This window comes from Camarhynchus parvulus, chromosome 1, assembly GCF_901933205.1.
Source record: "Camarhynchus parvulus chromosome 1, STF_HiC, whole genome shotgun sequence".
NCBI classification, from domain to species: Eukaryota; Metazoa; Chordata; class Aves; order Passeriformes; family Thraupidae; genus Camarhynchus; species Camarhynchus parvulus.
In genome coordinates, this window is record NC_044571.1 from 75,572,618 (window position 1) to 75,584,216 (window position 11,599).

General features: G+C 37.3%; 1 protein-coding gene across 1 annotated transcript; it reads left to right on the forward strand.

The window, feature by feature from the left end:
- Positions 1-3,817: 3,817 nt before the first annotated feature.
- Positions 3,818-11,084, forward strand: LOC115902178 (collagenase 3-like). Its single transcript, XM_030945461.1, has 10 exons — positions 3,818-3,949; positions 4,050-4,291; positions 5,367-5,515; positions 5,615-5,740; positions 6,640-6,801; positions 7,378-7,495; positions 8,093-8,226; positions 8,575-8,734; positions 9,449-9,552; positions 10,096-11,084. Exons 1-10 carry the CDS (start codon positions 3,827-3,829, stop codon positions 10,194-10,196), a joined length of 1,419 nt encoding a protein of 472 aa, XP_030801321.1. The 5' UTR covers positions 3,818-3,826; the 3' UTR covers positions 10,197-11,084.
- Positions 11,085-11,599: the final 515 nt, after the last annotated feature.

An 11,599-nucleotide genomic window follows, 5' to 3' on the forward strand; every position in this document is an offset into this window, starting at 1 on the left:
ACAGGACACCTTTCAATTATTTGTGTTAGCAAAAGGTATGTTGAAATCACATGGTTGGCTTAATTCTTGTTTTCAAATAAATAGTGCCTAAATGCTGCTTTAAGGTACTTCATTTCTTGACACATCTTCCATCCCCCATTTTCCATTTTTCCTTGGGAGGGAAAGACCATCATGATTATTCCAGTCTCTGCTGTGCCTGTGTAAATTACCATCAGTCCAGCTAACTTTATCCACACCCACAAGATGACAGAACTGCAGAAATTTTGCAGTGCTTGTCAAAATCTTACTATTCAGCAGTTTTGTGGGTTTCAGAGCTTTTAAAATAAAACTTTCCAAGCTTGCTTAGTTGCAGTGGGGTCAGTACAAGGTCTATGAACCACTGCTGACTGTTTTTACCTTCATTTACACCTCTCTTCAGTTTTAAATTAATTTTCTGACTCAGACAGTGGTATCACCTGATCCATAGATTTTACGTCTTGCAATGCCCAACACAGGCTGCCTTTGATGTTCTTGTTTGTAAGTGCCAACTTTTAAAACTTCATTTGTGTGAGGCTTTAAAGAGTCACTATATATAAATGTAAGACCTTCAGAAGTCTCTACTTACTTCCCAGCTCAGTCAAGAATTTGTCTCCCCTTAAAAATACCATCATACACTGCATCTGTGACACTGTTTCAGAAAAAGGGGGAACAAAGCTCATTTTCTTTGAGCCTTTTATTTACTGGCTTCCATGGCCTTTCACCATTGTTTCTTCACTTTGTCTACAGAAGACATAAATCCATGCCTCAATTTAGGCTTCTGGCTACAGATATAGTATAAGTAGCAATAAAATGTGTGAGAAAACATATTGGAGTCTATATTTTTACATTGCCAGGACTCCCAAAGGATTTAACTGAATGTTCTGAAAACATGATTCAGCCATAATACACCCTCACATGGCTCATTGCACACAGTCTTTCAGACTGAACCAGGTTCAGGTTTAGCATTTTGATTTACTCCCTGTGACAAAACAGCTACAGACTCCCTGTTTTGGTTTTTTTTTTCCTCTTTGTATGTTTTTCTACTCATATGCAGAATCTGTTCACTACAGTGGACTATCTTCACTTGCTTATTTCATTTCATTGTCCTACTGTAGGAAAGATCCAGCTTTACTTATCTTTTCTTACACAAAGAGAAGCTGTTTTCAGAAAAGCTACCTGTTCTAGTTTTTTCCTGTAATTACTTTGCCCACTTTTTAAAATATTCCTTGGAAATGCCCCAGGACAGCTCTCTGGAGGCACAAAAAGCAAAGTTTTTGAAAGAGATTTCACGGTGAACTTCAAAGGACTTCAGAGCATTTGTGAAAAAAGAAATCCCAGAAAGTAGAAAATCATTCTTCCCTGCCTAATATATCATTCTCTTCATGCAAGACAATTACAATTACAATTACAATTACAATTACAATTACAATTACAATTACAATTACTACTGCTTTGTTGACTTCAGCTTAAACATTTTAAAAAACTGGGCTCCACATCACCTTGGAGCATTGTTGGGTAGGCTAACATTGTAATTTTACTCTTGAGCCAAGCTAAATATTTTTTTTCAGTTCTACATTTATATCATTCAAATATTGTCTCTGAATATTTGGTTTCACCTTTAATTGGCAGTAAGCTGACCTATGTTTACTAAGGTAAATCTGAAACAACAGAGGAATAATTTGGGATCACGTTCTCCTCAAGTGTAGTGGACTGATCACATTTTTGTGGTAACAGTTGGTTAAGAAATCTCTCCTGAAAGACTCCAGTGTCTGAGCTGAGAAAGAGTAGTTCTATAGGTACTTGACACATAATAAAAACCTTTTAACTACATCTGGTAAAGGGCAGTGATACACAAATGGTGGTATAAAACTGTGCTTCTTTATGCATAAGGAACCTAATTTCAGAGAATTTGGAATTCACCAGAATGTTACCCATGGAGTTTTAAGCTATTCATTTTACTCAAAGATTTCTAAGCTATATCTGGTAGTGCTTGAACATCCACAGCTTCATGGTCTCCAGGGAAGTGTTCCTTACAGAACACTGCAGAAACTAGAACCAGAAAATGCATGACAAGGCAGCATTACTGCTCCTAAGCTCCACACAAAGCAAGGAAAACACACTGTAAACACTGCTTATCTGCTAATTGGGTACCCCAACATTAATAAAAGCAGTGCTGCAACTATCAATGCAGAAATGTTGGAGGGAAAGAAATTGGATATAGATGTAATCTGGCAGTCTGCACCAGCCAGGAGTGCAGTGCAGCGAGAGGATCAGCAGTGTGGATTCAGTCCTTGTCCTGAAGCACTTCAGGGAATAGGTGGAAAAGGAGAGGTGGAAAGGTGGAATAACTAATTAACAGTCTCTATGTCCATTGCTGAGTAAAAGTCTCAGTGCTGCTGACTGACAATGTAAAGTAGAATATACAAACTGCTTTAACAGATGTTGTCTGTTCCTAAGTGGTGTGACCATATTTAGCAGTGGCTGAGATGGACAGAGAGGCAGAAACAGCCTACAAAACAAATTCTCCTCAGTTTTATTTGCTTTTGCTCTTTGTCATCATAAAGACACGGCTATCATTGTTTGAGTAATAGAGCTTTTACACACTCAGCTTCACTGATTTTTGTCCTTTTCCTGTTTTGTCAACAAGGGAACATCCACATCAGGGTAGTGTATTCCAGGATGCCTGTCCCAGTGTCTAACAGAAAGCTGCCTGAGGTTTTCCATACAGGCAAAAGAAATCATTCATGAAAGAGCAAGGCAAATTCAGCAGAAACCACATCTCCCCTTGGACCTGTGCTTGTCAGCAGGTGATATGATACAAGTTATAGCAAGAGCTGAGATTGTGGTGATCCTGGGGAGATAGAAATAATCCTTATGTTTGAGGTATAATAATAACCATCTCTGTCATAATGCCAGATTTATCCTGCTATCCATCTCATAAGAGAAAAAAACCCACATTTTTTAGTTATTCCAGACACACAGATCCATTGTCTATCTGTAGCTGGTAGATAGCCCCTCTCAAATAATTAGCTCTTGCATTGATCTGTGGTTGTCATCTTCTCATAAAGTAAATGAAATTCAGTTTTTTTGAAGATAAATTAGTCACTCTACATGACTTGCTTTATTACTAACAAAAAAAGCTTTTAAATGTTCTTAACTATTCCTGATATTTAGCATTTCTGGTTTTGAGTGTGTTAGACAGTAAAGTGTATTGTAATATAGATAGAAATTCTCTTTAAGCATCTCTGAAGTAAAATTTTTGTTCATGCTATGGAGTTATAGTTCTTTACAGAAACAAAGAAACAATATCATATTGTATATTCTATAATGTTATTTCAATAAAAATTGCTGTTGAACTAGTGTAACTACTGTTACACTACTACTAGTGTAACTATTTAAAAATAATTACCCTTGTTATGTATTATTGTTTACAAATGGTAAAAAAGCAAAATTTTTATAGCACAGGAACGTAAGTTATTGCAGCATTGTTGCCAGTTATTGCCAGTGGAAGTTACTGCAAAATAATCAACAAGTGTGGTTTGCTTATGCCCATTTCTTCCTGCAGCCTATGTCAATATTCAGAGACCTCATGTTTATACAAAGATACAGTTTCAGAGCCTCAGCTGGAGAACGGATGCCTAAACCACAGTGTTGGGGAGGAGAAACAAACCAGCCATCTAAGCATGTTTACTTCCAGCAACAAGGGAGTTCTAACTTGTCCCCGAGTGGTGACTCACTGGGCCGGGACTATAAAAGTAAAGGTAGCTGCTCTCTAAAACATCAGGGCTTCAGACTTCAGAAATCCAACATGATGCAATCAAGACTTGCAGCTGTTTTCTTTTTCTTGTTGGGTTTGTCATTTTGCCTGACAATCCCTATTCCCCTTGAAGACAGCCATGAATTCACAGAAAAAGACCTTCAGTTTGCAGAGGTAGGGTGTAAAATAATTCATTTGCATGTTCCAATAACAGTAAGCTGTGCAGTTACAACTGTTTGGAAATTATACTTATTACTCCTTTTCCCCTTCTTAGCGCTATCTCAGGACTCACTATGACCTCCATCCAAACCCTGCTGGCATAATGAGGAAGAGTGGAAACACCGTGGCAGCCAAACTTCGGGAAATGCAAGCTTTTTTTGGCTTGGAGGTGACAGGCAAGCTAGATGAAGAAACATATGAGCTGATGCAGAAACCAAGATGTGGTGTCCCAGATGTGGGGGAATATAACTTTTTCCCCAGAAAGCTCAAATGGTCAAAAATGAATTTGACATACAGGTAAATGCCTGGTATTTTGAGTATTATTACTGTTATTACCTTCTTTCCACATGCATTGTCCAATGGGTTGCTCAGTGCAATGAGGCTGGGGTGAGAAGGGTGCATTTGAGTTTGACTAAATTAATGTTGCAGTTTAAAACCTTTACAGCCCCACTCTTGGAAAGGTGCTCCCAGCCTACATTGCAGCCCAAGGAAGTAAACATTATTTTTTTCCATTGCACTTTGTCATGAGCTGTAAGCCAGAAATCCTCATTTCACCTCCATATAGACACTCAGGACACATCCATGGTGCCAAATGAAAGGGGGGTAGGGGCTCAGATCGTGCACTTCTCTGGGTCACTCCTTAGCTCTGTTTGGATTTCGTTTAATGCTTGCTTCTGTCTTGTTCTGGACAGAGAGGTGTAGATGCAAACCAGTCTGTGCAGTGTGGCTGTGAGAGCAGGCTCTTCCATTTCACATCCCAGATGTAGATCTCTGTTCAGACAAATCCCTGTACCATGACCTCAGAAAGGTTGACCTTGGGAGGTGAAGGGCTGACAGTACACAGGGTAGATCCTTCTCTTTTAATTCTGCAATGTCATATATCTGGGGCTTTCAACAGCTACAGACTGAGTTTGTTTAGCAGATTCCAAATTTGAAATCACTAAAATCTCTTAGTTCCATAGCTAGTAATAAATGTACTGCAATATGGATAATTATAGCATTTTAAAAATCACTTTGGATAATGTTTTGCTGCTCCAAGAAGTGAGGATCTTGATATATTTTATGTGTCATAAAAATTTTGAAGTTACTGATATTATTTTACTTAATACCGAATATATCTGACACTTTCTAAATCTTCTGGTGCATAGAAAACCAATTACTGAAAGCTGTTAGATAATTTCAGATATCTCTGAATTATTTTAGTGATTATATAATTTTTTTTAAACTGTATGCAGCTACTAAGCTCCTTGTTACGTGATAAGATCATATGACAAAAGCAAAAACTTTTAATGAGGTGTACAGTCAGATAAAAGTGCATTGCATATTTCTACAATTCACACAATTTAACTAGAGATATTAATCTGTTTGACAGAATTATGAATTACACTTCAGATCTGAGACGTAATGAAGTAGACAGAGCTTTCAAAAAAGCATTTAAAGTTTGGTCTGATGTGACACCACTGAACTTCACCAGAATACGAAGTGGTACAGCTGATATCATGATCTCCTTTGGCACTAAAGGTAACACAGAACCAATTGCTTTCATTTTATAAGTTAACTGTGTTCTTACATACATAAGATGCAGTCATTAATTTAACAGGTTTGAATTTTGCTTTATAGAACATGGTGACTTCTACCCTTTTGATGGACCCTCTGGATTACTGGCACATGCCTTTCCCCCGGGCCCAGACTATGGAGGAGATGCTCATTTCGATGATGATGAAGTTTGGTCAGATGATTCTAAAGGTAACAGAAGTTCCTGAGATTATTTGAAATGGTGATAGATGGAAATTTTATCACTGTTTGATACCTGTAGATGGTTTGTTTTGTCTGTTGACTGTTTGTTCATCATTATCTTCACTGTTCACACATGGAATGCTGAGTTTAACCTCCAGTCATAAATGGAGGTTTAACATGTGCTTAGCATAAATTTTAAGATATGACATTACTAAGTGAAGTGATTAAAAAAATTACACAAATAAGATTCTGTCATTTTGGCATTTCACTAAGGGCAGCTAGTTCTGATCACAGCCTGATGGGCATTGCCTTACTGAAGCCTAGGGCAAACATACCTCAGCTGCACATTGTCTGCTTGCATTTAATTTGAAAATTCCTCACATTGCCTGTTCAGGACAGAGTTTAATAGAGCAAAACACTATTTTTTTCAGCACTGGATTAGGTCACCCTCCTGGCATTAACGCTAATTTCTGCAATATTGGACTCTCTACTGCAGATTAATTCACAACAAAATGTTCTTGATTTGAGTAGGACCAAGACTTCACCCTAGAGCTTTCCCATGTAGCTAAGAAATTTCAAGAGATCTAAGTCTCCCTGCACAGTAACACTGTCATGTAAGAGTTAGGCTGAACACCAGATATGAGACACTAGATTTCTTAGGCTCTTATTAATGCAAAACCCTTCACAGTTCAAAAATGACAAGCAATTGCATCTAGTGGAAGGTGTCCCTGCTCAAGGCAGGGGGTTTGGAGCTTGGTGGTCTTTAAGGTCCCAAATCCTTCTATGATTTTATGAATTATGCAGAATTTTTCCATGTATTCAGTTGTCTCATTCATTGTCCCATATGTTAAAGCACAGCATGGTGATGCAAGGAGATACACATTTACTTTTGCTGTGGTTTGTTATAGGTTATAACTTGTTTCTTGTTGCTGCCCATGAATTTGGACATTCACTGGGACTTGAACACTCTAGAGACCCTGGAGCTTTGATGTTCCCAATCTACACATACACTGGAAAAACTGGTTTTGTGCTTCCTGATGATGACGTGCAAGGGATCCAAGAGCTCTATGGTAAGTCTGTATAATATATAATATTTATCTCGTGTATCATTATAGCCTGCTGCAGATGCACTGCACAGTTACTGTGAGCTGCAGATGTTCAATAACACAAGTCATGACTGATTAAGAATTATTTACTGATACAGGAGATGCTTTGATTCAGTAGTTGAGAGGGGAAAAAAATTAACTAATTCTGGAGAGCACAGTTGGTCACTGACCTGTTTCCTTTAGTAGTAGGTGATGGGGACCAGAGTCCTTCTACTATTTGACCTGTCTGAAAAGAGAAGGTAAAACAGAGTCTAAAGATAGAAACAGAACTATCCACGTTTCATTATGGAAAGCATAAAGTGTTTGGGGACCTTCAAAACTTGGAATAAAGAAAGGAAGTTTATTTAACACCATTGCAGCACACTTGAACTGCAAAGTTCATGAATGTATTTGGCTAGAGGAAAGAGAGAACAGATTTTTCTGTAAAAATTTTTTTACCCATTATGGTTCTATTCATCATGATCTTGGGAGATCATGATATCATGATCGACAGGTAGAAAATTAACATTGTCAAGCTTACATCACATGATATCATTGCAGGTGCTGGAGACAAAGATCCCAACCCAAAACATCCCAAAACACCAGAGAAATGTGATGTGGAATTATCACTTGATGCGATAACAGAACTTCGTGGAGAAATGCTGGTCTTCAAGGACAGGTAAAGACACTTCCATGTCAAGGATGGTGTGTACTGGATAAAGTCTGAGCTAGCAAAAACACCATTTCATTTTTCACTAAAGATTTGGGTAAATGTATATTTAAAAGAGCACAAATCAATACAGATGTCTCTTAAGAAACTGTATCATATATATTTTTAGGCAGGATTCGTAATGCAACTACAGACTTGATTGCCCAGCAATATGATGTGAAGATAATATGGCTGAAGACTGACACTTTTGTGCACATTTTTAAATTCACGTGACTTTCTTCAACACACATAAATCTGCTAACTTTTATTTGGGTGAAGACGTATTTGAGTGAAGATTCACATGGGACAGCAGTGATTCTCTTATTCTAAATTAAAGAAGCTTAACATTTTTTATTGTTTGAGATGATCACTGTGTGAGTGACAGAAATAGTCTGCAGCTGATGGCTGTGAGGAAAGGAAAGGTCTGAGGGGCTCAATCTATTCAATATTCTATTATATGATAGCCATTAATTCACCAGCAATTTATTTTAACTATAGGACATCAAAGATACTGCTATTCTACAGTATGACAAGAAACATAAAATATATCTTCCTTTTCTGAACTAGGTTTTTCTGGCGACTGCACCCTCAGATGGTTGAGGCAGAACTGGTGTTACTTAAGTCCTTTTGGCCAGAGCTTCCAAATAAAATAGATGCAGCTTATGAAAATCCCATCAAAGATCTTGTGTTCATGTTTAAAGGTGAGTTTTCGATTCTGTTGTTGGTAGAAGAATACCCATAATTAATCAAGTTCAACAGGTGGTGCAGAGGTAAACGATAGAAGAATAAAACATCCTACCTTCCTTGCTTGAAAAACAAATTATTTCACCTCTATATGTACATCTATAAAATTTTTCAGTGAATTGGGAGATGCAAAATTTAATTAGGATGCCCAGAATCTAGACTACAAATAGTATAATACCTACTGAGTACATGACCTAACAATCTGTTTGTTGTATGAAAATAGGGATCACAGTTTCCTCATTTTATTCTTCACTCACAGCTGAGTACTTACAAAAGACTCACTCATGCTTTGTTTATATTTTCAGGAAAGAAAGTCTGGGCTCTGAATGGTTATGACATAGTTGAAGACTTCCCTAAAAAGATCTATGAAATGGGATTCCCAAAAGAAATGAAAAGAATAGACGCAGCCGTCCACGTTAAAGACACTGGCAAGACTCTCTTTTTTACTGGAAATAAGTACTGGAGGTAAGCTGGGGACAGGTCAGCTTTGGTGTCCCTGGTCATAACCTGTCCAGATATGTGGAAAGATCAGTAGTCTGGTTCAAACCAGGCATCTGGCCAATCTGGGCTGTGGTTTTCATTGGTGCTACAGCTCTGTACAACATGTTGTAAATATGGGCACAGATTTTAAAAGCTGAATGAATGTAAGGAAATGAGAACAAAGTGCTCTAATCTGGGAGAATTTCCAATGAGGTCATGCCTGCTAGACAAATTTCTTGCCTCCTTGAGTACCTTCTGTGAAGTGAAATGGTATCAGTGCTGTGCGCAAGAAATCTGTCCCACCCTAGGGTGTCTCTTTTTTACAGTCCATGAGTGGGGCTCACAACCAGGTCTCACGCATAATTAAAACGTTACCATCCCTTCCCACTATCACTGGGCCAAGCAGCCTCAGGATAGGTTCATAGCACCAATACATCCAGGTACAATAATCTCCATAAAGCACATACTCTTATAGATCAGTTCTGAAAAATTAGCTCTATTTTCTTTGTGTTTATTACACTTCTGGTGGAGGTGTGCCCTGTTTATCACCCTGAATTTTACCATTGCACTAGGCAGAAAGCACCCAAAGACTGCTGGCTTGCTTTGGATGTGGGTAGCTTCCAAACTTATAAGGGGCACAGGCCAGACTCCTAGGCTGTTTAAATCCCCTAACTTTTTTTTCTTTTGTTTTCAATATAGTTATGATGAAGAGTCAGAAGTTATGGATGCAGGCTACCCCAGGCTGATAGAGGAAGAATTTGCAGGAATTGGTGATAAAGTGGATGCAGTCTATGAAAGAAATGGTACATAATCTGATAATGAAACTTTATTACAATTAATTGCCCTTGAAACTTGAGATTAATGTCTTGTATAAAATTGTGCATTTGTAATTTTAATTTCTTCACATCAATACTTCTTTTCTTGACTGAATCAGTTTTCCAATCTAAATTATGCTCTGGCCAAAAAACGATCTTCTTGCTTAGGGAACTTAAAGTGACATGTTTAATATAGAAGTGTTGTAATGTAATAACTGGAGCCCATTCCTATCCAGCTTTTCAGAGCGTGTTTCTGAATCTGTGTCTCAAAAATTAAAATGTCCTGCATCTTCCTGATCAAGTGATGTAAGAATTTGACACAAGATTAAATATCAGTCATTTTAAAACTCTGATCCAGCTCTAGCAAATGGAATGAGGATTTTTTAAAAAATTAGCTCAGCATTTTAAATATGAAAATGTTGCATTTGAGTGATTAAAAATGAAAACAAGATAATTACTATTTTAAGGATAATTTTGATATGCCACCACATTTTCTTAGTGTTAATTCTTTCTAACTTTCTTTTTCCTTAGGTTACCTCTACTTCTTTAATGGACCACTGCAGTTTGAATATAGCATCTGGAGTCAAAGAATTGTCCGTGTCCTGCATACTAACTCCCTGTTTTGGTGCTAATTACAACTGAGTGCCATGTCACAGGCTGCAGAGCAACTTGTAGCACATAGGTATATTAATAAAGTGGGCATTTAGGTTTACCAAAGGACAGCAAGGTTCTATGAACAGGTACTAGGCTACCTACCACCAAATGTACAGTGTATATATGGACTTACACAACTGCTTGTCAGTCTGGAATTGGTTTAACTTAATAGGAAAGGAGAGAAGAATCATTAGCACTTCAAGGTGCATTACACCATTTAAAGTTCGTCTAGTATTGGAGTGATGCTGGATACATCGCTTGTTTTCATGAACACTACTAATTCCCAGTATTCTGAGCATATCTAGCACCTTTCAAGGATCTCCTTGCATGTCCCAAGAAATACACCTGGTAAACCCAGGAACTTTATATCTTTAAACTAATTCTTCTTCCCTTTTTGAAATTCCTTTTAACATACTGGTAGTTCAGATGTGTAGTGAGTGAGGGAAGGCTGTATGGTGACTCCCTGAGCAAGTAATACCAAGCAGCAATGATGAAGTTTGGGAATTCAAAAGTATTTGACTGTTTTGAATGGGAATGTGCCCCTGGAAGCAGGTGCTTATGTCATCTTTAGAACAAGGAGAAAGTACAGAAGCAGTGACATGCCATTCCAAAGCAGACAGGAAAGCAGGAAAAGGGAAAAGTGCTTCCTGGAAAAATTGTAAACCTGTATGATACTGGGGAAACTGGAAGGAAGCAGCTACAAAAGAATCACTTAGGTTGAAACATGCATGATGCTACATCTGATATCACAGCCTACATGTTTTCAGCTGGTGTTGACTGAAGTGACATTTATAGAGGTTATGCCTGTGCCAGAAGAGAACCTGAACATCCAAAGCAGAATATTGAAAAGAATATATTTTTTCATGTTGGCCACTCTTTTAATATCTATAGTAATTGTTTCAGTATATTGTAATATTTTGTTTTGTTCTGTTTTGTTTTAATCAATGCAAATGATGTGGAACTGTGATTATTTTGATTTTAAAAAATAATATTTAATAAACTGGAAGAATAAACTGACATTGTGAAATTACTAAATTTTTATTATGCTCCCTGTCACAGAAGCAATACAGAGCTATTGAGCAAAAGAAATCAAGATCCTTAACCTGTGCATTTTATTCATTAAGATTTTCATCTCTGTTTAAAAATAAAATTTATTTTTTGTCCCTTCAAGAAAAACAATTTTTTGGAAAAGAAGAAAGACAGAAGAGGGAAAACTGGAAAAACCCTCAAATCTGCAAAGCAAGAACTAAGTTGGAATTAGATCTTATCATTACAGAAATAATGGCAAACTATTAAGGAATACTATGAAAAACAGTTACACCTTAGTTTGAATGTTAAATATTAGTAATTAATTAAAACTTCATTGTCCTGTTAGGGGTTT

What these genes read in the sequence shown, in the direction of transcription:
- LOC115902178 (XM_030945461.1), top strand. Translation starts at nt 3,827, where the DNA reads ATGATGCAATCAAGACTTGCAGCTGTTTTCTTTTTCTTGTTGGGTTTG. An exon ending in AAAATGAATTTGACATACAG is followed by an intron (nt 4,292 to 5,366) that starts GTAAATGCCTGG and finishes TCTGTTTGACAG; the next exon opens with AATTATGAATTACACTTCAG. An exon ending in TGCAGTCTATGAAAGAAATG is followed by an intron (nt 9,553 to 10,095) that starts GTACATAATCTG and finishes CTTTTTCCTTAG; the next exon opens with GTTACCTCTACTTCTTTAAT.